At 37.3% G+C, this 24,883-nt stretch overlaps 3 protein-coding genes across 4 annotated transcripts; 1 reads left to right on the forward strand and 2 right to left on the reverse strand.

Annotated features, from left to right (window-relative positions):
* Positions 1–5,536: 5,536 nt before the first annotated feature.
* On the reverse strand, positions 5,537–9,417 carry LOC143542602 (Golgi SNAP receptor complex member 1-1-like). The gene is made up of 5 exons (XM_077035156.1): positions 9,359–9,417; positions 8,798–9,031; positions 8,548–8,715; positions 5,838–5,951; positions 5,537–5,746 (listed from the first exon to the last, which is right to left on the reverse strand). Exons 1-5 carry the CDS (start codon positions 9,395–9,397, stop codon positions 5,633–5,635), a joined length of 669 nt encoding a protein of 222 aa, XP_076891271.1. The 5' UTR covers positions 9,398–9,417; the 3' UTR covers positions 5,537–5,632.
* A 2,101-nt stretch (positions 9,418–11,518) lies between these two features.
* Positions 11,519–12,737, reverse strand: LOC143542603 (putative CCR4-associated factor 1 homolog 10). The gene is made up of 2 exons (XM_077035157.1): positions 12,707–12,737; positions 11,519–12,553 (listed from the first exon to the last, which is right to left on the reverse strand). The coding sequence occupies exon 2, from the start codon at positions 12,493–12,495 to the stop codon at positions 11,674–11,676; it is 822 nt and encodes a 273-aa protein (XP_076891272.1). The 5' UTR covers positions 12,496–12,553; positions 12,707–12,737; the 3' UTR covers positions 11,519–11,673.
* Positions 12,738–17,848: 5,111 nt separating this feature from the next.
* LOC143542604 (uncharacterized) lies at positions 17,849–24,235 on the forward strand. Of its 2 annotated transcripts, none has more exons than XM_077035158.1 (6): positions 17,849–18,085; positions 18,428–18,639; positions 21,956–22,208; positions 22,477–22,562; positions 23,179–23,270; positions 23,731–24,235. In XM_077035158.1, the coding sequence occupies exons 1-6, from the start codon at positions 17,849–17,851 to the stop codon at positions 23,973–23,975; spliced, it is 1,125 nt and encodes a 374-aa protein (XP_076891273.1). In that variant the 3' UTR covers positions 23,976–24,235. The 2 variants fall into 2 exon arrangements, with proteins under 2 accessions (XP_076891273.1, XP_076891274.1); XM_077035159.1 differs by having other exon boundaries at positions 21,959–22,208.
* Positions 24,236–24,883: the final 648 nt, after the last annotated feature.

Genomic DNA, 24,883 nt, shown 5'->3' on the forward strand with positions numbered 1-24,883 from the left:
GTTAACTTATGCAAACTACTCAAGAAATTGCTAAGTTAAACTAAAATATGCGTGAAACAAAGATTCAAAAATAAGAAGGAATATACCCCCTTACCTTGGTAACCAAGAAACCGTAAGACAAGTGCGGGTATAGTGTCAAGGCGAAACCCTTCACATACTTAGCACATGCAGGGAATTGAAGCCAAGAATACCTTGGTAACCAAGAAACCGTAAGACAAGTGCGGGTACAGTGTCAAGGCGAAACCCTTCACATACTTAGCACCTGCAGGAAATTGAAGCCAAGAATACCTTGGAAGTCAAGTAACTATAAGACGAGTGCGGGTACAGTGTCAAGGCAAAACCCTTCACATACTTAGCACTTGCAGAGAATTAAAACCAAGAAGGATTTTCTGGGCCATGCTTGTGGAAAGGGAAATAACATCCCCGCATAGCGGGAACGTTGAGAACTAGATTGAAGCTCCAAGATGGAATTGGTTGTTTAACATAATTGATCACTATGTCTAAAACTACCAAAACCTCGTGGAGAATCTACACAAGTGAAACTCAACGCTCCTGACTTGCGAGGAGGTTACATACCTACCCGCATCATACCCAAAGATCAAGCAGAAAAGTCGGGAATTTCTGCACCTGACATTAGGAAACCCGCGGGAAGAATCCCCACGGAGAACCTTAAAACTAAAAACCCTTTTCAAAACCCCTTGCTTAAGTCCAAAGTTCACCTCACTTATTAACAATTCATGAGAAGAACATTGGACTGGGGGGACTTGAAGAGGTAGGTCCCAGCAGAGCCCAGTTGGACCCGCAAGACTCACATTGAAGAGGGACGTCTGCGCAAAGACCAACTGGTTCCGCATGACCCACCATGCTCAGAGAGATGAAGACCTTACGCGGAATACGACCAGCTATTCCCGCAGGAAAAGCCTCCCAATGGTGAAGTACCCCGCCTGTTCCCGCAGCTGCGGATACAAGCCATCAGGGAAGGCTACCCACACTAATAGTAAAGCTACACGCACAAGGCACTAACTCTTAATAATTCAGTAATGTCACCTGAAGAAGGAATGAGCAAGGCGGGAATACTCCCGCCCAAATGAGCCAGTCCGTACGCTTCTGGAGGATCTTTTGTACTATACCTGCCAAGGTATGGACAAGATCTGACCAAAGCAGTGACAGCTCACTGACAACAGTACGACGAGGAGCACGCTCTAGTACAAAATGTCACTATCAGCCGCTGCCTACTCACCAACCCTCATCGTAGCACGTACATAGCCTGCAGTTGGTGGAAAAATTATAGTACACAGCCGGCCATGTCACTATCAGCCGCTGCCTACCCACCAACCACCAGCATGGCACGTGCGTAGCCCACAATTGGTAGAAAAGGAATATTATACAGCTGGCTGTACCTGCTTGGAAACCTACCTTCGGCTATAAATACTCCAACACCTTGGAACGGTATCATCATCATATACTCTCATATATCATCTGATACTATCTTATCTAGCTATTTCTCTTAATATACACTTATATTCAGAGCAATCTAGTCTGATTCTCACGCTGGAGGGTGGTCACAAGGAGGTACCCCCCCCTTCTCAGTGACGAGCTCAAGGTGTCTGTTTTGCAGGTCATCAGAAGAATAACCATCTTTGCCGGACCTAACCCTCGTGGGAAACATCTACCTGACCCTAAGATTATCCGTAATCTGCCGGGGTCACTTAGTGTTTCTTCAGCGTGCTAATTGTGAGAATCAAGTAGAGTAATTATATATACAAGTAGAGTAATTATGTTAATTTTATTACTCTACTTGTATATATAATTACTCTACTTGATTCTCACAATTAACACGTTAATTGCATGTGATCGGTCAAGGCTCCTCAAGCCTCTCCTCTCTCTCTCTCTCTCTCTCTTCGGTATCACAAAACCAAAAATAACATGCATGGAGAAAATCGTAATTGACCAACCTGACAAAACTAAATGGTGAAGCCGAGAACGCCCTGGATACCCTTAAAAATTAAAATTACTCCACATCTTTAGAAAGTTGTGATGGCAGTCGTGTCAATCCTTGTCCTCGTGTAGTTGTGTTCCAACCATGACAGCAAATATCTATAGCCCACTACTCCAAGTGAGGTGTGGGGAACCATCTTTGACTATATAGTGACTATAGATTGTAAAGAAGTGGTTCTTCATTTGCGAAGCTATCATTTTTGTATGTATGTGTAACATGCAATGGGCCTTGTTTATGCATGTGTAACATGCGGTGGGCATTGTTAGGAGTTGAAGGGAGAAAAAGTGACACCTTGACTAAGTCCAAGATAGCTTAGTTTGAGGTGGATGTGGTAGACTTCAAATCAAGAGACCATGTATATGTGGGAGGTATTTTGATAGTGTATGTTTCTTTATTATAAAATTATTTTTTAATTATAAATAATATTTAAAAAAACGGATATTAATTTTTAGTATATCTATATTTTATATGATTTTCATATCAAATATTTGATAAGATTAATTTTTAATACAATGAGATGCTATAACCCGTTTAAAAGTTCTCTGGGTTTGATGAGACCTATACTCGTAAATTCGGGTCAAATGTATAAGAAGCATTCATTTACAAATAAAGCAATCTCTTGAGAGAATTTAGGAAAGTTTCGTTTATATATATTTAAAATAATAATCATACACACACAGAGATAAATAAGTAGAATAAAAACACGAGATTTGACGTGGTTCGATCAAGACAAAATATTTTCACGGGCTGCAACTAGGTCTTCTCTTTATTAACCCAGACATCACTTCTATCCTCGTCTCTCTCGCGCCACCACACCGCCATCGATCCCGTCAGTGACTTGTTCGTTGCATCTCTCTTCCCGTCACTAAGACGAAACAATCAATTAAGAACAATTACTAAAAGTCCTCTTTGTTTGTGTTTTATACCCAATAAACTTAGCAAATACTTAATCAATCAGCTTAGCTAACCAATCACTATTAGAAGAAACAATCAATTCACCAAAAAGGACTAAGCAATTTAGTCAAAAATAAATAAGAAATTTAATCTATTTACTTGAGCGTAAACATTATGATCAAAAGTTGGAAACAACATATACAAATGTTGGCGACTCAGATTTAGAATCTGAGTTGGCTGCGGATTCCTTCATCAGAAGAGGAGACTCATGAATAGATTAAATGTCAACATATTTTAAACTCAGTCTTCATTTCTAAAAGACCAAACAAAAATTGCATCTTGGGGGATTTTCATTATGAACGGAATAATTGGGTGTCGATTAAATTAAATATTTTTGATTGGCGGGAGGTTTCTGAAAAAATACAAACTTGAGTAGCTTTATAGAAGAGAAACGTTCAAGTCTTTGCTCCTTAGGTAGTTCATTTGATGAAACGGCCGATCACCTACTCGTCTCTTGTGAAATCGCAAGTATGGTTTGGACAACACCTTGTCAATGGTGCAAGATACAACCTATTTTAGCTTACTCACTTAGATACATCTTCGTTTACCATAGTACTCTTTTGGGTTGCAAGAAAAAGAAATTAAAAATGGAAATGTAAAGGGTGGTATGTTGGTGCATTTGAAAGGCTCGAAAAAATAATATTTTCACCAAAAATCTAGCAACCGTTCACAATATTATTGTCTACATAAAAACACTGAGTTTTATTTAGGTCAAAAATAGAATCAACAATTAGACCGTAAGTGGAATAACATGTATAGTTTTTATTTTCTTGATTCCTTTGTTACAATGTAAGTTTTTAGTTTTGGTCAATCCAAAAATTTTTGGTATATATATACTATAATTTCTAGTAAAAGAAAGTCATAAATGTTGAATTACAGGTAAACATGTTCGTACTTTTAACATTACGTAAAACTTAAGAAATAAAAGAAAATATATATTTATTAAGTATTATTCAAATATGTTGCTATTTTTTATACATATATAAAAGTTCTTGATATAATTTTTTGTTTTAACAAAATCAAGGCAATAACTCGAAACTTATAAAAAGTTAATTATTTATAGCTTAGATATTTATTGCATATGAAAAGAAATTATTAAATAATATGATTTGAAAGGAAGGGGACAAGAGGGGGAGTAGTTACTAAACATAGCATATGATTCCACATAATTTAATGGAAGTCTAATCTAATCAAAAAGTGGATCAAATCTCTTTACAAGATTTGTTTGTCCAAAAAAACAAGCCCCCATTGTTTCCAAAAACAAAACATAAGACATATTACACCAACCCAAGTACCCACTTTAGCCTTAAAGCAATGAAATATCACCAAACAAAGGTGAATAAAGTTACCTGCACTTCTTTTACTAAAATTCGAAAAATGCTTTCTTTAGTAAAAGTTAACACTTCAATCTAAACATGACCAACAGAAAATCGCACGTTTTAAAGTTTTACATGTAAATCATGTTTTAAGATCAATTCTCAACTACATGACTAAAAAGAAACCAAACAAATGATGCCATTTGTCCATACTGATATAAGTATGTAGGAAATGACTCCAAAAGTATTACATTTTAGACTTGTTATATTCTGATTAGTTGGGGTTTTCTAGCTTAGCATGTAACTTTACTAAAAGGGTAAAAAAAAAGATAGACTTTATGGGCAATTCGTATGTGTTCCGAGGTTTTGCATTGAGCACTATAAAAGCTAGAACTACATCTTGAGGAAGATGTTAGTAAAAAGACTTTCAATGAGTGCAGATACATCTTCAATGATTAAAGGCCAAGAAAGTATAGTAACATCTACACATAATCATTTCCGATATACAACCAAGCATGCCAATTAGCATTCAAAACAAAAACATTCATTGCAGCTAAAGAAAACACTCACACCGTAACAATAGTGTTAATGAATCGGGTGTTCAAAAATCGTTGAAACCAACAAAGCCACCCAAACCAAAATAAGCCTGCCGTTTGATACTTGTTATTTTTATATTTTAATTTTTGGATATGCATCATATCAAAAATAAAAATAAGTCAATGACTTATGACTGTGATAAAAAAAAATTCAAACCGACAAAACAAGGCCGTCAAACCGTACCCAACCTGGCCGCTTTCCCAAAACTGCAATTAGCCGTTCAGCCCAAAATTATAATCAAAACTGACCGAACCAAACGATAACACCCACCCATATCAGATATACTTGTTACAGAAAATGTTCTCATTAAGGTATATTGCAACCAAGAAGCGTTTTCAAACATGCAAAACTGATTATGGGGTGGCTTGATTAATATAAGAGATAAATCCTCCAAATTATTGATTCTATTTCAGATACAACTACAAGGCGACCTTTCTTGTATTACATCATACGTTAACATATAATCGCATCATGTAATACAATCACAAAAAAAAAACTAAACGGAATAGGTGTCACATCATCAGTTTCACAAGTTAAACCTGGACTTTTTCACAAATAAAGTTGAAAATATAAAAACAAATAAGTATAAATTACCCCACACTTGTAAAAAAACACTTACCAAACTTTGTATTTTGCAAAAAAGGTAAAAAAAATGTTTGTGATTCTATACAAAAACAAGCTAAAAAGTCCACTTTTACAATCAATTGATTACAAATAAAAAAAAAATGCTGGGTACCTCAAAGCCCCAACTACCGATGACCATTTGCTATTTTGTGAGCCAGTAAATCAGAATTAAAAATGTGCAAACCGAGGCAACTAGAGAAAGAATTATGGTGTCCATAGACTTCTTTTTGTTTATCGCTGAAATAATGCTATTCACCTGTAACGGATTAAACCGGCATATAAAAATGCTAGTTGATTTTGGTGCCAATATTAAGAAGAAAACAATGTTTTAAACATGTGATACTTACAGTTGGTAGGCGACTGCTAACATTGCTAAGTTTTGAATTAACGCTTCTAAATGTCAAGCGTTGAAACACAAGTGAACCGAGGGTGTCTTGTGCTTGTGATATTACACCGTCCATCTGCATATACATGGAATTTTTGGACAAAACAATGAGGTTATGTTATAAACTTATCATATGAAATGTTAATAGGCAATTGGTAAATTCATTGCAAGTGGTTAGGTTCTTTGTGACAATTTCAACCCAGATTTAACTGCCATCCCCACCCCCCCCCCCCCTTTTTCAACCACCGCCATTGTTCTTGAAGATCTTGGTGTTCCCAGCACCAGCCCTTACTTTCAACCACCACCAGCACCACGTATAAATAATCGAATCTTAGGGTGTGTTTGGTTTGAGATCAAACCAAATGTAAGTTTAGGTCAGCAATCCAACAATGCATCAACTCGTAAAACCTCAACTTCCAGATAACTAGCATTATAATCAAGAAATCCTAACTTCAAACCCAAAAGCCCAACACACGCAATTAAGCAAACATAATTTATACAACCACACTCGATACCAGAAAAGCCTAAATCACATTTTCAGAGATTGGGTCTCGTTTAAGAGAGAGAGGGGGGGGGGGGGGGAGATAGGGAGAAAGGAAGACGTTGCTGAAGATCAGCGGTGGTGGCCAGTTTGAACTTAAATGTTTAATTAATTATTGTTTTTGATAACACTAATAAGAATAATAGATACAACTGATAATAATATAATATAATATAAATGTTTTTACTCTTAAACATTTGATTATTTAATCACACAATTCATCTATAATCCACATCGGTGCCATGACTGGTTTCTGCAACTGAACCAAATCGTTTACCTAACAAAAAAGATTATAAGTGTTACACAAACAGAGACAAATCAGATAATATGTAACCAGATATTGTAATATTCCCTTAGTTTCACTTTTTTGAATGGTAAACTCAGACACCCTTCGCCTTTGTATCGAATGGGACTTCCACCACAATCGATGGGCATCAGGTCAAATACACAACCTAGACAATGTAAAATAATAGAAACGATAGGAACTAGGCAGTTGCACATCTTAATAGACTCCAGTCCAACTCACAATTTCATTGATGAGCATTAAGCGCTGACATTGCAATGTTCACTTCAAGATATTAGTGCAATGACGGTGACAATAACCTATGGCAGACAACTACCATGTCTAAAAATATGTACCGATTTACAATGGCTGATTCAGGAGACCTGGTTCAAGGCAGACATGGTCCTCAGGATACAATGGTTACAACCACTTATTGATATAGTTTGTAACTTTGCCAAGTTAATCATGCTGTTCAAGATGAATAACCAAGTGTTTGAAGTTTGAACTTAAAGGGGCTGGAACAAATGAAGTAACCTTGTGTACAGCTGATAAATAAATAAAGGCTTAGTTCAAGACAATCTGTGCTCGCTTTACCTGATTTCTTAAAAACTTTAGTGGTGGAAACGAATGCTTCGTCTAATGGGTTAGGGTCGTCCTTTTGCAGGACCACCGTTCAGCGGCTTTTATAAACAAGGAACTCTCAAATCAAACAACAGGCAATTCCTGTTTATGAAAAAAGAGTTATGGGCATCATTATTTGATTATGAAACACTTGGTTATTTGGACTGATCAGAGAAGTTTAAGCACCTTCTGGAGCAACAAACTTGGTAAGCGAAGTTGATGGGCAACAGTTATGTGACAGGCACTTTCTGTTAATGAAAAAAGAGTTATGGGCATCATTATTTGATTATGAAACACTTGGTTCTTTGGACTGATCAGAGAAGTTTAAGCACCTTCTGGAGCAACAAACTTAGTTAGCAAAGTTGATGGGCAACAGTAATGTGATCGTTTATAAACAAGGAGTAGACAATTTAGTAGCAGATGCCTTGTCAAGGGTACAAGGGTATATGTCACTGTTATCATTACTCCTCTGTTATTGAAAAGGATTAAAGCAACTTGGCAGGCAGATGCTAAACTTCAAACTATTAGCTATTTCTCTAATCTCTAAAGCTAAAGCAAGTTCAACAAGTGAAGAATGCCAAATGGCAGCTAAGGAATGACATTAGCAAATTGTCATTCATCAGCTATTGTGGGTATCTGGTTCCATCCCACATTACAGCGTCTAAAGAAGATGTTGTATCTGAATTTGGAAAGGAGCTGCTAAAGAGGTTTGTTGATTTTTAGAGAAAATTGGTAACGCTGCTTATAGACTGGATATTCCTCCGGAGTCACAGGTTCATCCCACATTTCAAGCTTCTTTATTAAAATTAGATTATGGACCTCTTGATCAGGTGACTTCTATACTAGCTCCTGTGAGCAGTGAAGTTGTTCCATTGGCAATTTTAGACCGGAAGTTGGTTAAACAAGGAAAACGGGCTGCTGTCAAGCTGCTGGTTCAATGGAGGTATGTTCTGTTGGCTAATGCAACTTGGGAGTTTGCTGACAACTTTTAAGTTGGATTTCGTATTTTGTTATGTAATTTTTGTAGCCAAGAATGTTGTTTAAAGGTTAGTATTTGCTACAGAAAATGTCAATAGTATTATAACCTGACTTATTCCTAATCTAACTTCATCTAAAACCAATAATTTAATCCTAAAACCAAAACTACTAACTATTTGAAGACAAAATAAACATAAGCTATTATAAATCATAAAGTAATCATGATCACCAAAGATATAAGATAAGCACCTGTCCTGTACTTCTCATGAGAGTGGCACGCTCCTTAAGAAGAGACTGCTCCTGCGACCCACTTCCCTCTTCTATATCTAATCTTGCTCTGTCCAATTCCCTGAAATCTTCAAGCAGCGATGCGTGCTCTCGTTTAGCTCTAAGGCTAGAACGAAGCCGATTGAACTCCTACAATAACACAACCTACCTTTATTAACAGTTGCATACGAAGCAGTTCTATAGTATGAATGGCGTAAAGAAATATAAGTACCTGAGTAAGATCATGATGAATTTCCTGATGACGTGTCAGCGTATGAGAAAATATTTCTGACCCACCGGACGACACCCAAGCTTGCATTTGCGAAATGACTTGATGCAACTTTTTAAGCAGCTGGTCTATGTTCGTTCCGAGGTTACTATCGTTATTACCGTCATCAACTTTCGTAGACACCAGTTTCCGATACATATGCATCTGATCATCCAACTCTGCTTCAAGATTCCTTGCCTACAGACAAAGATACACAAAATGTTAACTCATACATGACATTGTTCATATTCATCATATTCATATAAATGACAAACTGTGAGATTCAACAGGTAGATATAATATCATAATAAAACCCTAAGTTGTTAAAATTGTGTTCCACATCCACTAATCGGCGTCTATAAAACCCTAATTTGTTCCTTGGCAAGCAAAACCTAAAATTGAATGTAAAATGATGGCGGTATGACGTCAATTATATGAAATGAAAGATAATTGGGTGAAAATTGAACGATTAAAATAGACAATGATAAGTGTGGATTAAGGATTGATTAATAGAAAAGAATAAACCTGTTTTCGCAAGGAGTCCCAAGAACTTGGAGGATCCATGGGAGATCAATTGAATTGAATTGAATTGAATTGAATTGATTGGGTTTGAATCGAATTGGAATCACAGGGGACGCTTGAAGACGAAGGAAACAACTATTTCATTTCATTTCATTTCATTTCTTCTTTCTTCACAAATTGCATTGTTTGTCAAGTTAAATATTTTAATATTTTTTGTTATTCTCAACGAATTTTGATGAATGAAGTTCCCAACTAATAAATTGACTACTGACGGTTCCAACTTTAATGTATTTTTTCCTAATGGTCCGTGACTAACAGAATCCTAACGCCGTTAGTTTCAGGTCGTCGGTAAAACGTTTTTGGCCGGAAAAGTCAAATTTGTTGCCAGAAAACACCACTGAACACCGCAACCACCACCACTTGAGCACCATCACCCGATTCCGACGATAGTTCTAGGGTTTCCGACGACCTCAATAAGGGGGGCTTTTACTAGAAAAAGGTTACTAAATGTCCGATACAAAGTTACCAAGATGTTTGGACGAAAATGTTGATTTTGGGGGGAAAAGATTTGAATTTTCCGGCCAAAAATGTTTTTCCCGCGACCTGAAACTAACGACGTTAGGATTCTGTTAGTCGCAGACCGTTAGGAATAAATACGTTAAAAGTTGGGACTGTCAGCAGCCAATTCGTTAGTTTAGATCGGTATTGACCAAAAGACGATAGTTGAGAATAACAAAAACCAATATACCTTTTAACTATTCATACATAGTCCTCGTGTATCTTCTTTTTTTTTTCAACAAACAATTGCGTTGAGCTTTTGTTTTTAACAAAATTCAGAACTAACTCCAATATATGAGTGAGTCATTTTAAAATGATGTCAACCATTCATACTGATTTTGACATTCTAGACCTCTGATTTACCCAACAGCACCGTCAACGATGAGACTTTAAAATCCCAAGCGTTAACCATCATCCTTATGTCATAGACCAGAAGACCAGTTGTAATTGTATTGATAGTTGAAAAAATAATATGAAGTATACTTAGTCAAAGGATTCAAAATTTTATATATGTCAATCATGTCAACTACACTTTAAAATACGACTATTATGTTTTTTTTATTTAAGAGTGTTTCTTACTTGCATAATTTAATGATTATAAATGTTTTTTTTATGTTAAAAAGATATGGTAGTATAAGTGTATTAACAAATTTTGAGAAGGATATAAACTTGTGTATAATGAACTTTAAAATTCTGACATTGCTTGATAAACTAAGGACTCCCTTACTAATTCAAACATTGTTGATCAAACATGTTATCTTTACATCTTAATGAGTACCATTAATCATTTAACATTTATTTGTGTTTAATAATGTTTATTATCAATATCACACATATGATTTTCTAGCTCTTCTGTTAGCCCCCTCTATCACCAATTCACCATATCATAACCATGTTTTACATATCACCATCATTCACCAATGTCAATCACCATTGCCATAAATACTTCACCATTGCCATAAATACTTCACCATTGCCATAAATACGACGCGTTAGCACCCACCACTGCAATCTTCATCATAACCATGGTTCCACCATTGCCTCCATAAACTCCATGTTTATGTCCATGTTATAGTCCCCACTGCAATTACTTACCAAAACCACTGCACCAACCACTCTCTATGATTCTATATTGACGGTTTGAACTGTTCAAACCAGACACGATCAATTTATTTATTCATGTAAAAAATATTAACCGTAACACACAAAAACTTAGAATTGTGTAACCAAACACGATTCAGTTAACTTGTATTTTAAACGTTTTAGATGTGTTGACAAGTAGTATTATAAACATATTAGTTAAAAAGGTCAACTTAAACACAACTGTAATTAAACAGGTCAACCCATACTCAATCCATTTGTTAAACGGGTTAGTTACAACATTTTAAACCCGGTTACTTCCACCATCAACCTAGCCTAACCAATTTCCACCATCACAAGCTTGCTACTTTATCAAGAATTTCACATCAAATCTGTCAATAATGAATATGATCACATTAACAAAACCAACATCATAAGAGAAGCAACAAGCAAGAACCAGAACAAAATAAAAAGTTAAAATTGTTATTTAAAACACTAACTGTAATAATTTACAGTACTCCAAACTACAACACCTTGAGGCATTTGGTTATATAAAAACGATCCGAAAAAAAAGACCATCAAACAGGCAACAACTCTTGTGCCATTTGTGTACACAACATTTAAACACGAACCCATACTAAATCACAAACACCCTTAATCTCACAAATCGCATTCCCTACTTATTTTTCACCATCTTCAACCCCTAAACCATACAACACACCCGCATACTTCTCAGTATTCCCATTAAAGTAACCTTCTTTCAGCTTCTTAAACGCATGAGAAGTAAGCAAACTATCCGATCCCGCTTGATGACAAACACCAATCCTTTCGACTTCCAAGATCTCTGCAAGCTTGTTCAACCCCCCATGAAGATGATTACAAAACCTCATCAAATGCTTGATATCATAAATAACCGGAAAGTAAATCTTGATTAGATCAAAGAACCCGGTTTGAGATTTAGGCAATTCTTTACACGTCAACAACTTAAGCAAGTACCCAAAATCATACCCGCTGTGAAACGTAACCCAACAAATATTATCATTCAACACCACACCAGATGACATCAAAAGCTCCCCAAATCGCTTCGCATCAATACCCATCTCACTATTCTTCTTGAAATCAATCCCACACTGTTTCAACATCTCGATCGAATCATTCGCAAAGATATCCTCGTTAACGTTAAACTCGCGAAAGTTAAACTGCCAAATGCATGGCTTATCGGTGCCACAAGTGGGCAAATTCCCATTCTCATCAGAGAAAGTAAGACCCAACTGGATCAACTTCAACATATCAACATTATCCTTCAAAGTCACATAGTTATAGTCATTAATATTCTTGAATTGCGCCAGCGGACGAAGAACGACACCTGGGAACTCGGTATCCATTGCAATATAAGGATATTTATCCACAATTTCTCTGATCAAAGCAAACTCCTCCACAAGATTATCATTCCAGACCTCTCTAATATGCACAGAGTCACTTTTGGGCAAGAGAATAGACATGTTCAAGATTCGATTTTTACTGATGGGTTTTCACTTTTTGCTTATAATTGAACCAGATCTGCAATAATTCATACAAAACAAGATAAAAGGAGAGTAAAAAATTCAATCTTTAAACATACCCAGAAACAAAAACATCAAAAAGACTCGATTTTTATCATCAGATTCAAGATTTCTTGAAGATCGAAGATGAATTAGGAAAATAGAAGCTTACCCTTTGAAAGAGGATGAGATCTGAGAGTTAATCGAACAGATCTTGAAGTGTTGAATCGAGATGAGTTTGCAATCGATTCAATTTATGAAGAATTGAGATTTTTTATTTTAGGTTTTGATTTGGGTCAACGGATTTGAACATAGAAAGAGACGAGGGGGTGGGATGTTGTATATAAATCAACTGGACAGGTAGTGTAAACCGAGAACAGAATGGGAAAGTGATACTGTTTAATGTTTAGTGGGTGGAACGGCGTCGTTTCGATGTGGTGGTGACGTGCTAATGGTACCCTAGAGTTGACCGGAAAAGGATACGATAGTTTGACTTTTCAAATTTGGGTTTGTTGATGAACTAGTGTTATACCCGGCATGTTGCGTCAGGTAGGTTGGTAAAATCGGGACGATGATAAACCTAGTTATTGTTGGTCCTGGATGTTGAGGCGGTAAATCGACGTAAATTCGGTCGGCTTCGGTTAAGTGCGTTATGATACCGGGACCAAAAACCAAAAATAAAGCAAAACATATAAAATTTGAGGTGGATCAATTGAGTGGCGTCAGTCGGTAACACTCTGGCGTTGGGAAGATTCGAGCATTGCCGATCCCGGAAGTTGAGGCGGTGAGTCTCGCAAAATGCAGTGAGTCTGTGCAAATTTGTTCAGTTTCCGTAATGTTTGTCACGGTTCCGAAACTAAAAAAAAATAAGGAACAATACGGTGTCATCAAGTGGTCCAATTGACACTTAACGATACCAAAGTTTGTGATTGTTATATATAATAATGTGTTTGGACTTTGGAATGTGATTTCCATGATGTTCAAAGGGCTAAAATATTATGAATAACATTATTATGTCTTTTGATTTAAAGAACCGATCTGGTCTTAACTAAAAATAATATATTTATATAGGCAATAGTCTAATCACTAATGTAATAACGTAATAAAGAGTGATCAATATATTATATAGGTAGTAGTCTTATGTGATGAAGAGTGATCAGTGTTATTGAGTTCTCTAGCATGATCACCTTTCAATTATTTTTTTTAGGTTTAAATTGAGTTTGAAAATATGCGTGATAAAAGTGTATAGGTTTGGAGATGTTGCAAAATTTTCTGCATAAATGATAAACCTAAGGAAAATGGGAAAAGTGATATAGAAAAATAGCGTACTATTTAATACCACCAAGGCACCAATACAAGCCACAAATGTTGTCCATAAATCATAATTAGTAAAATCAAAAGGGGGCTCAACGACGGAATTTGAGCGATAAAAGAGAAGTGTAACATGCTGCATAACTAACATGCATGGTAGGACGAGGAAGGTTTGCTTTTGATACACAATATAAGACCCATCGATGCTAAAGAATTGAGAACATAACTGAGGTGACCCAACCGTTGATGCAAAGTATAAAGCTTTGATAAAGGAAACAATAGCAGTAGGTAAATGAACCAGATAAAGATATCCAGTACTGTCACAATGGACCACGGAGAAACTTTATGGGTCAGACTCAAAGGAATATTTATTATCGGTTGTGAATTGTCTAATAAATATTATATTCTTTAAAGATGTTAACAAGTGTGTTTTTAAGGTGAGGAAGATGGCATGAAGTAAGGATTAGGCTATTACCCATATGTGTGACTGGCATAGAGGATCCATCACCAATAATAATGAAAGGTGTTATAATTTGTCTTAGAAGTAATACGTGAAGCAGCTCGAGTATCAAATTATCAATAAGTCACCCTTAAACGGCCTAGATCGTGTAGTATCACATAAAATAAAAGAATTTAAACCATATGTGAGATCCATTATGCACATAGTGAAAGTGTGGGACCATATGAGTTGTTGACAAGCCTGCAGGTGCGCTGGCCTCTGTGTTTTAAACCCATCATAAATAGATGTGCCCCGAAATGAAAATGTAACATCCCGAAATTTCTAAAGTAATATTTATTATATTATTTTGTCGGGTGAAATAAACGAGTCAAGTTCGATTAGAAAATAAATTAAAACGATAAGTAAAAGTAATCTAATACTAGGCCACCAGATTAAATCAGGCGAGTATTGATACGTGTAACTTATACAGTCAGCCGAGCTCAGTTAAAGAAGGGATTTACAACTATCGGAGGAAGAAGCAGAGTTCAGGTGAGTTTCTAGCCCCATTCCTTGTTATGTTTTCGGGGCTGTGTGCATACTCGATGTGTTGTTAATACATTTATCCTAAGTGATAAGTGTATGCCATATGTGATATATGTGATGGATATGAATGATTGCTTGTCGGTACGCGAACGATCTTCGGATATTGCGCGTACTGTCAGGTTAAAAATAAATGTACGAATATTATATATCGAAGATGTATGAACATTACAAATGAATACTTGTCGGGGCGTGAACAATCTTCGGATATTGCACATATCGACAAGGGGTATGGTTGTTAAATGAATGATGTAAAGAACGCCTAGAGTGTTCTTATGCTATAATGTAATTATTGTATATGTGAAGTATGTGTATACAGGTACACGAATGGTATGTGAGTTCTACGTTCGACATAGTAAGTTAGGATGGCAAATCCCTTTAGCTTTTGTCGGACATAAACTCGGCTGGTGATGGCGTAGTTAAGGACTGCGGGCCTTATACGTAATGTAGATGATAGATGTAAACGTAGATAGGGACGGTGGGCCTTATACGTGTTACAGATAATAGACGACAACGTAGTTAAGGACTGCGGGCCTTATACGTAAAGTAGATGATAGATGTAAACGTAGATAGGGACGTTGGGCCTTATACGTGTTACAGATAATAGACGACAACGTAGTTAAGGACTGCGGACCTTATACGTATTATAGATAGGCATCAGCATAGGAAAGGACTGTGGACCTTATACGTGCTGTATTTGTATTGTGGTAGCATAGGGGAGGACTGCGGACCTCGTACGTGCTATGGTTTAGGTTGCAACATAGGGAAGGACTGTGGACCTTGTACGTGTTGTGGATGTAGGATGGCGTAGGAAAGGACTGTGGACCTTATACGTGCTGTATTTGTATTGTGGTAGCATAGGGGAGGACTGCGGACCTCGTACGTGCTATGGTTTAGGTTGCAACATAGGGAAGGACTGTGGACCTTCTACGTGTTGTGGATGTAGGATGGTATAGGGAAGGACTGCGGATCTTGCACGTACCATAAATGGTGAACATAGGTAAGGACTGCGGACCTTTTACGTGTTCACGACCTTGAGTATAGGTATAGACGGCGGACTATGAACGTACTCTCGGTAGACTGAGGTTAGTGATTGTAGATATGTATGTATGTATGGTAGTAAGTATGTATGTAGAACAGAAGGGTAACTAGTTAGGTATGGATATGTATCTTCGGATATGTGTGTATGTGTATGTATTGTATGGCGTCCGATTAACTATAACTCACTCAGCGTAGCTGACTTTTAGTATGCACGCAGGTGAGTAGAATGAGACAACTAGCTTGAGCGGGCATATGGTGGGCGAATAGGAGACTGGCATCTGAAGACTCAAGATGTTTTAATGTAATTGACGTTTATTTTGAAAGACAAGAATGTTTAATTAAGGCAAGTTTTGGATTGCTGTAACGTTTCATGAAAGTTTTTATATTCCGCGAAAGTTTTAATGAACTCTGATTTGTAAGAACTATGTTTATGAGTAAATCTGACGCTAAAGTAGGGCTACCGGGTTCGGGGCCTTACAGAAAAGTACCTTAAAACGAAAAGAATACATGTAATATAACACTAATGTTTCTTATAACTTTGAATAACACAAAATAAGCAATATACTTAACATGGAAGAGGGCGAAGTATCAAATTGGATAGCGAATTGACTTTTGAGTCACACGAAAGTGGGTGCAAGAGGCGTTATCTAGACACGTGAAAAAACAAATCACCTAAGGCAGCTATAAAGGTGGGCTCGAGTTACAACGCCTCGATGAAACAATGGTGCAGTGAGAAGTGCACCACAATGGGTTGAAACGAGGAATGAAGTTTTGAATTTTGGAATACATTTAGGCCCAGTTTTCTTTATCGGTCACATAATTTTTTAGAACGACGACTGTCTTTTTTGTGTTTAAGCCACCGCGCTTCCCAAATTGAATAGCCATGTTACCCCACCTTAGCAGACTATGTTGTGTTGACTGGGCCCACGTTAGCTTCACATGTGCTAATGATGTTTTTAACTATATATTTTAATTGGTATTCCAATATTCTACCGATAATGTAGTTTGAGAGAAAAATCATATATTCGATCAGTTTTCACTAAAACGCAAATCCACTTTAAGCCAGCCAGTGTCGTGGCGAATGGGATGATCCACAAGAAAGGTGGCAGGATTTCCAAGTAAGTTATGAAAAAAAAGTTATTATTAGCTTTAACTACTCTTTAAAGCCTAACAGCGCGCATGCTAGTTCTTGCTAACGTTGCCTCAGCTTACGAGCTTATTGAGTTATCAACTTTAAAATCACATTTTCTATTATTTATCAGAGTAGCATTATCTAATAACAATATCGTATTATATATACACAAAGTTACTTTTCAATCAGAGTAAAACTGCTATTTCAACCAAAATAAAAGTTAACTATTATCGGCAATCACCAAAGCCCAATTGGTCTAGTAATAGCCCCGTAACTTTCCTTACGAGAGTTCCTGAATTTGAATATTGCCTAAAACATTTTCATCCGAGTTGACCAGTCGGTTTTTCCAGTAATAAGTTTCCTCCTAAACAAGATAGGTCGGTTCACCACATTCTGTTCTTCATACAAAACATTGATCTATTTGTACGGATGATCCCTATGAGTATTTGCATACACCCTGAGTTTTAGTCGGTTAATCTTAATCCCCAACCTGCCTGCGTTGCGTCTGTCTTCCACTCGTCAAAACTTTCAATAACCCAATTCTCTCTCTCTCTCTCTCTCTCTCTCTCGTGTCTCAAAAACCCTAAAAATTCAATCTTTATTTATTTATTTACAAAGCTCCGATCAACCCCCAATTCCTCCTTAATCCCAATTCAAATCCCACAAACACAATCATTCAATTTCATGCACATAATTGATAATCACCCATAACCCTTTCATCTGCAACATACATATTATTATTATTATTATTATCATCATACCCCATCTGGGTTATTCATCTTGAAACCGGGATGTCGAATTCGGGTCGGATCCGGGTCAGAGAGGACAGATTCTACAGCCCACCGGCGATGAGAAGGTACAACCAGCATCATCAGCAGCAGAAGCAAGTACAACAAGAGGAGCAGAAAGTACAACAACCACAAAAGCAGCAACACAAATCCGAGTCTTTGGTTAATGACCCCACTACTAATTTGGATCGGTTCATGAAACACACGACTCCGGTTGTTGCAGCTCAGCATTTCCCCAAGGTATTATTATTATTATTATTATCGAAGCAAGGTTTCTTGATGTTAAAGTTTATTGCTTTAATGTGTTTTAGAGCTTAGGCTCGTATAAAGTCATCATTTTTCTTGATTTTTAAGTATTCTTTGGTGTTCTTTTGTTGGGCATTTGATAAAAATGTGAACTTGTTGCTGTAAAACTTATTAAAGATTGATACTTCTTTGTACTGTATTTTGCATAATAATTGATCATTGAATTTACACTATATGTGCTAATGTGGGCATTGATATGAACTTATCTTAAAGTTTGTTAAATGGGGTATGAATAAAAATATGATTTTTGACATGTTTTTTATGTGATATATGTAGACTAGCATGAAGGGATGGAGGAATCAAGAAAATGGTTGCAACCCATACTTTATACTTGGGGATCTTTGGGAATCTTTAAAGGAATGGAGTGCGTATGGAGCCGGTGTCCCTCTCGTGTTGAATGAAAGTGATTCGGTTGTGCAATATTATGTGCCGTATTTGTCGGCTATTCAACTATATGTTGATCCATCGACACCCGTAGCCACCGTAAGGTGAGCGTTTTTGTTATTTATTCGCTAATAGTATGTTTAATTTCTTATTAGGCCTATAAACGATGTTAGGAACAAAGCGGCGCAGCGGAATCAACACACACACACACAAACGATATAAACACGCGGTATAGAAAAATAAACGACACAAGAATTTTACGTGGTTCGGTCCCAGTGGGGGACCTACGTCCACGGGCTGCAACCAGGTTATTTCATTAAGCTCAAGGCACACAAGATTACAATTACAACTAGGGTATATATAGACTAAATCTAGGGTTCCTAACTTGTTCTCCAAGTTAGGCCCAAACAAATAAGATGGGACCCATTAGGGCCGGCTAACCCTAATTAGGGCCGGCTGCCCTAATACCCTTTGTTCGAGTCTCCAACCCTAACAATCTCCCACTTGGAGGCTCGAGCAATCCTCAATCCACCATCCAAGCAAACCCTATACCTGTAACTCCAGTAATCTTAAAAACAGAAATCTTCCAAGCCTCCAGTTCCAAGAACAAGCTAAAACTTCACGGTCAGAAGTTCTCCAAGCCTCCAGCTCCCAAGAACAAGCTATGATTTCAAATAAAAGAAGTCCTCCAAGCCTCAGTTCCCATAAACAAGCTAAGACTTCAATCTAATCCTCCTAGTTGCAGCGGCCCGCTCCTCAATTACCTGAAGAGCCAGTTGAAGCTCCATTGAGCTCCAACCCAACAGTCATCAATGACCCAGCCATGGCAAAACCCGCCATTGACTCATCCTCAATCTCAACCGGCTCCCACTGATTCGAACTACCGGCTCCAGAGACTCCCAGAGAAAACACCACTCTCCAAAACCTGCAAGTACCCAGGAGAGATTTTCCCATTCGGAATTCCGGTATTCAAAACCCAACGGTGTTTTGAACTGTACCTAGAACACGGTTCGTGCTCCCACTGTTCCAAAACCCCTGACCTAGTTTAAACCTCCGAATGCACTCAGCTACATCCCGGTGGCTCCAGGATTCACACTTGCAAAATGAATCCACTTAGCTCTACCCGATGCAGCGAGCCAAGACTTTAATACTCGGAAGTTGGTTCCCTTCTTCCAGCGATACATAAACTTGTACCTTCCCAAAGTCTTCAATAAGATTCACCAATACTTCACTACAGTGGGTAACATGAAATGAAGTATACCAGAATCTCGAACCCAAGAGTCTCACTGCCTTCACTGAGTCCCAATGCATCAACCCAGACACATTCTCAGAAGCAGAATTCATTATCTTTTGACATTGACTCTAAAGAATGTCACGAACCTCCATGCAGCTCCACGAAGTCAACTATGCCCAGCTCCCACTGTCCCTGTTATCCCAACCCATTACCAAAACCAACATTCCATGAGATTATCCCCGATCGTACTTTTCCCGGTAAACGTGTTCACCCAGCACAAGATCCCGGATCCCCTCAAATGTCGAACTGCTGATCACCACCGAACAAGAAATAATTTCATAGTTCCAGACCAGCTAACCGGCAAACGGTTATAACTAACAGCAGTAGAGCTTTACCGAAAGCAAAACGGTACCAAGGATTCCGCGATTGTACACCCGATCAGCTAATCCTAACCGAATAAACCTTTCAACCTGACTTCCCTTTTTTTCACTTATGTCGTCACCAGCACACCAGAATCAGAATACTTAAAACCCAAAGCATTCCAACCTGCTAGTTCCATTTTCACCTGTTTTATCCCACAGTACCACATCCAAGTTCCTTTGACAAAACCAACCAACCGAAATCCAAACCGGTCAAACCTTCGATCATACCCATCCCGTCTACAGCTATAACAATAGCAATCAGGAAACAAATCGAAACAGTGAACACATCAATGGTACGAGCCAGAACTTGACGGATGTTCTCTACCGAACATTGTCAACTGACCGATTTGCTCCTACAATAAACTTCGCAGACAAATCTAAACCCAAATATTGATTTTCACGTAACTCGGTTCTCAAACAGTTGATAATAAACAGTCAACAGAAACTAACTAAATCTCTAACCTTTATTCGACGAATCCAAGAGTTTTATAACCAAACCCTAATCGGCGGCTTCAAAGAGATTAACCTGGTACTATAAACAAAACCATTTATACCCGCGATGTCATAACCCGAAACACCTGACCCGACCTTCACCTGCAAACCCGAGTGAGACCAGCAACTTCAAGAGATCCAAAACCGGAACTCTAATTGCAAATTCACTCCAAATCAGCCCCGAACAGCCCTGTTTTCTTTCCCTTTTTGCGCAACCTAGGGTTTCTCCTTTACGAATCGTTCTTCCGTGCAATACCGTGTGCAACAACGAGCCAAAGCTCTGATACCACTTGTTAGGAACAAAGCGGCGCAGCGGAATCAACACACACACACACAAACGATATAAACACGCGGTATAGAAAAATAAACGACACAAGAATTTTACGTGGTTCGGTCCCAGTGGGGGACCTACGTCCACGGGCTGCAACCAGGTTATTTCATTAAGCTCAAGGCACACAAGATTACAATTACAACTAGGGTATATATAGACTAAATCTAGGGTTCCTAACTTGTTCTCCAAGTTAGGCCCAAACAAATAAGATGGGACCCATTAGGGCCGGCTAACCCTAATTAGGGCCGGCTGCCCTAATACCCTTTGTTCGAGTCTCCAACCCTAACAAACGAGCCAAACAAACACAAACATGGTTCTTTTGTTCGTGTTTGTTCATTAAGAAAATGAATGCGTTTGTGTTTGTTTATGTTCGTTCGTTAACAGTAAAATGAACGGTTCATGAATGTAAATGGACGAACAAACTAGAGTACTAGACATAGATGAACGGACATAACTGAGCTAAAGTCAATTAAAAGAAAATGTGAACAACAGGTTGTTGTGCCTAAAAATTTAACAGAAAAAGACTAAATTGTAACGTGCCTAAAGAATTTAAATGGATATATTAACGAAGGGACATAAATGAACATACCTAAACATAGATGAATGAACATAGCTGAGCTAAAACCAATTAAAAGTAATTGTGAACAACAATTTGTTGTGACTAAAAAGTTAATAAAACAAGACTAAATTGTAGCGAGCCTAAAAAATATAAATGAATACATTAACGAATGAACATAAAGTCATAAACGAATTTAAAAGTTCGAACGTTCACCAACATAAATGAACAAACGAGACATGTTTTCATGTTCGTTCATTTAACTAAAAGAACAAGTGAACAACAAAATTTCTTCATGTTCGTTCGTTTATTAAATAAACGAACATATGCTAACTTCTCGCCAACAGTTCACTAAACATTTGGTTTGCTTACAATTTTTGAACAGAAGGCCTGGTGAGGAAAGTGATTCTGGGTCATCAAGAGCCACAAGCAGTGATGGTAGTTATGAGCCTCGAGTTGAAGAGAACAATGCCGGTTCAGTTACCAAGAGTTTTAATAAGCTCAAGCTTAGAAGTGGTGACATGCTTGTGGGAAATGAGGTTACAGAGGAAGGCGAGATTAGAAATCCTCCTGGGCTTTTAATATTTGAATACTTTGAGCGTGCTTTACCGTATCATCGTGCACCTTTAGCTGACAAGGTAACTTGTTCAAGTGTGTGTGTATTTTATACCGTCCCTTTCTTAAAGTTACGATTTTGGATTCCCTAGATTTGTTATATTGTTATTACATTGAAGGGTTTTTAATATGAAGTAGATGTTTTGTTGATAGTCTTAGAAGTGTTCATAATTTGGTTTAAAACTACTCATTTGTCAAATATGAAGTATCCTCTTCATGAAAGGTTGAAATATACACATTTGCAGCATGTTTTTACCCTGCTGATTAGTGTGTTGTCATCAACATTAACAGATATCAGATCTTGCTTCGAAGTTTCCAGAACTGAAAACGTATCGTAGTTGTGATCTTACTCGATCAAGTTGGGTTTCTGTTGCCTGGTAAGTTTAAGTATGATTATTTTTTTAAGTAACCCTTTTAGCATGATTATTTTTTAAAGTAACCAAGTTTGTTTGTGTTTCACTAAAATCACTTGGTACCTTTTATTTTACCTATAAAAACCACTTTAAGTATCACTATTGTTCCATTGTTTTGATTTTGTTTATATAAATGTTAAATCAAGTCTGGGGTCTTAGCGGGAGCCGCCTCTCTATTCCCTAGGATAGTGGGAAGGTTTGCCCTCATCACACCCTCCCCCGACCCTACAAATGTTAAATGTTAAATCTTTTTTAAAGTTAAGTGACTTAAATGGAACAGATATGAACATTGGTTACTACTTACGGATTGTTTTTTTTTTTCAAGTTTAACTTGAACTAGGAGGGGTAATTTTGAAGGAAAAAAATTAATATATAAGTGTTTCATTTAAAGCTCAATTCAGTTTAAACAATTATGAAAAATTTCACAACAATGGAATACTAATGAGACTTTAGCAGTTTTTATAGTTGGAATACACTGTAAATGACTTTATTGGAACAATATTGGAACTTGGTTAGTTGGTTATAATTTTGTGATTTTATCCTGTATTTTAACCACCCAAGGTATATGCGTGCTTTGCAGGTATCCCATATACAGAATCCCCGTTGGCCCGTCTCTACAGAATCTTGATGCTAGCTTCTTGACTTTTCATTCTCTATCAACACCATTAAGAAGTATCCCTCTTTATCTATCTTTTTCTTTCTTTTAATATAGTTATATATATTGCCATACGGGTCACACATTTTTTATGTCGGGTGTGCTCTGTTGTCCTAAAGTTAACAACACATTTTTCATGTTGGGTGTGCTCGGTTGACCTAAAGTTCGTACCTTTCATGTCGGGGGTGCTCGGTTGACCTGAAGTTCATGCCTTTTTTATGTCGGGTGTGCTCGGTTGACCTAAAGGTCACACCTTTGCATTGGTTGTCCTAAAGCCCACACCTTTTCATGTGGCGTATGCTGTGTTCTCGGTTTACCTGAAGTTCATAAGTTTTTATGCAGGCATGGTCGGTTTACCTAAAGTTCATACCTTTTTATGTCGTCTGTGATCGGTTGACCTAAAGTTCATGGTTTTTCTGTGCAATGATTTGCTTTTCGCTGGTGTGTATCTAAGATTCTTGATTTTGTGTGGTTCAGATATGGAAGGGGATAAGCCACCTCATCATGGGTCAACTGTAGTCAAAGTTGATGATGTTGGGATCACATTGCCAATTTTCGGACTTGCTGCTTACAAGTTCAAGAGTTCTGACTGGACACAAAGCGGGGTCCATGGAACGGAAAAAGTCAACTCGTTGATGAACTCGACTGAAAACTGGTTGCGGAATTTAAACGTGTACCATCCGGATTTTGTGTTCTTCAAGAACCATGATTTCTGGAGATGAAAGGAGGATTGTAGGTGGTAAAACAGATAGGTAAAATTGACATAATCTTTTTTGTTTTTAAGTTAAAAAATGGTGAGGAAATGAGTTGGAAGAGTCCATGTTGGGGCTTCTTGATGATGAATTTGATGGCCTTTCTTTAGTGATGGAACTTTGTTGATATGGTTTAGTTATTGTACAAACTATGTTTATTAGCAGGTGTAAACAAATGTATCTTAAAATATTGTATTTTCTAGTTTTTAATGCATAATGTGCTATGCTCAAGTATAGCTAGGAAAATATGATATTTTGTTACTTTTAAGTGCTGTAGGTAAATTCGCCAATTCGCTCCATATAGATTTCGGATTTTCGGTTAATAAATAGAATATAACTAGTGTTTTAGCGACGCAAAACTCGGACGGTGGTAAACTCTAAGTGTTGTAAGTCCCGGGCGACAGACGTTGAGTTTGTAAGTCGATGCAAATTCAGGCGATTTCGGTTATGTGCGTTATGGGGGTAGCGTCGGTTGGTAGAACTCGGTCTTTGAAAAATCTGTGTGTTGTTGATCCTGGGCGTTGAGGTGATGAGTCTAAACAAATTTGATTGGTTTTTGTATAACTAAAACAACACATGACCCACCAAATTGAACTTAGCTAGCAAAAAAAGCCAAGTAAACAATCTCCTTATGACTTATTCATAAGTCATAAGTTACAACCTTGTAACTTATGAAACTTTTTCACTCACACATTAAGTAATCCCAAACACCTTTTTAACTTTTCAATAAGTTATAAGTCATAAGGACTTATCCATAAGTCATAAGTTACAACCTTGTAACTTATGAAACTTTTTCATTCACACATTAAGCAATCCCAAACACCTTTTTTAACTTTTTAGTAAGTTATAGGTCATAAGGAGGCAAAAATAAGGAATCT

This window comes from Bidens hawaiensis, unplaced genomic scaffold, assembly GCF_021521415.1.
Source record: "Bidens hawaiensis isolate Kalapana, Puna unplaced genomic scaffold, B.hawaiensis_p1.1 tig00012940_1, whole genome shotgun sequence".
NCBI classification, from domain to species: domain Eukaryota; kingdom Viridiplantae; phylum Streptophyta; class Magnoliopsida; order Asterales; family Asteraceae; genus Bidens; species Bidens hawaiensis.

Excerpts from the sequence above, each read along its gene's own strand:
- LOC143542602 (XM_077035156.1), bottom strand. The coding sequence starts at position 9,397 with ATGGATCCTCCAAGTTCTTGGGACTCCTTGCGAAAACAG. Across the intron at positions 9,032-9,358 it reads GGGACTCCTTGCGAAAACAG|GCAAGGAATCTTGAAGCAGA; the intron begins GTTTATTCTTTT and ends CTTTGTCTGTAG. Across the intron at positions 5,952-8,547 it reads TCATGAGAAGTACAGGACAG|ATGGACGGTGTAATATCACA; the intron begins GTGCTTATCTTA and ends ATGTATATGCAG.
- LOC143542603 (XM_077035157.1), bottom strand. The coding sequence starts at position 12,495 with ATGTCTATTCTCTTGCCCAAAAGTGACTCTGTGCATATTAGAGAGGTC.
- LOC143542604 (XM_077035158.1), top strand. The coding sequence starts at position 17,849 with ATGTCGAATTCGGGTCGGATCCGGGTCAGAGAGGACAGATTCTACAGC. Across the intron at positions 18,086-18,427 it reads CAGCTCAGCATTTCCCCAAG|ACTAGCATGAAGGGATGGAG; the intron begins GTATTATTATTA and ends TGATATATGTAG. Across the intron at positions 23,271-23,730 it reads TCTATCAACACCATTAAGAA|ATATGGAAGGGGATAAGCCA; the intron begins GTATCCCTCTTT and ends TGTGTGGTTCAG.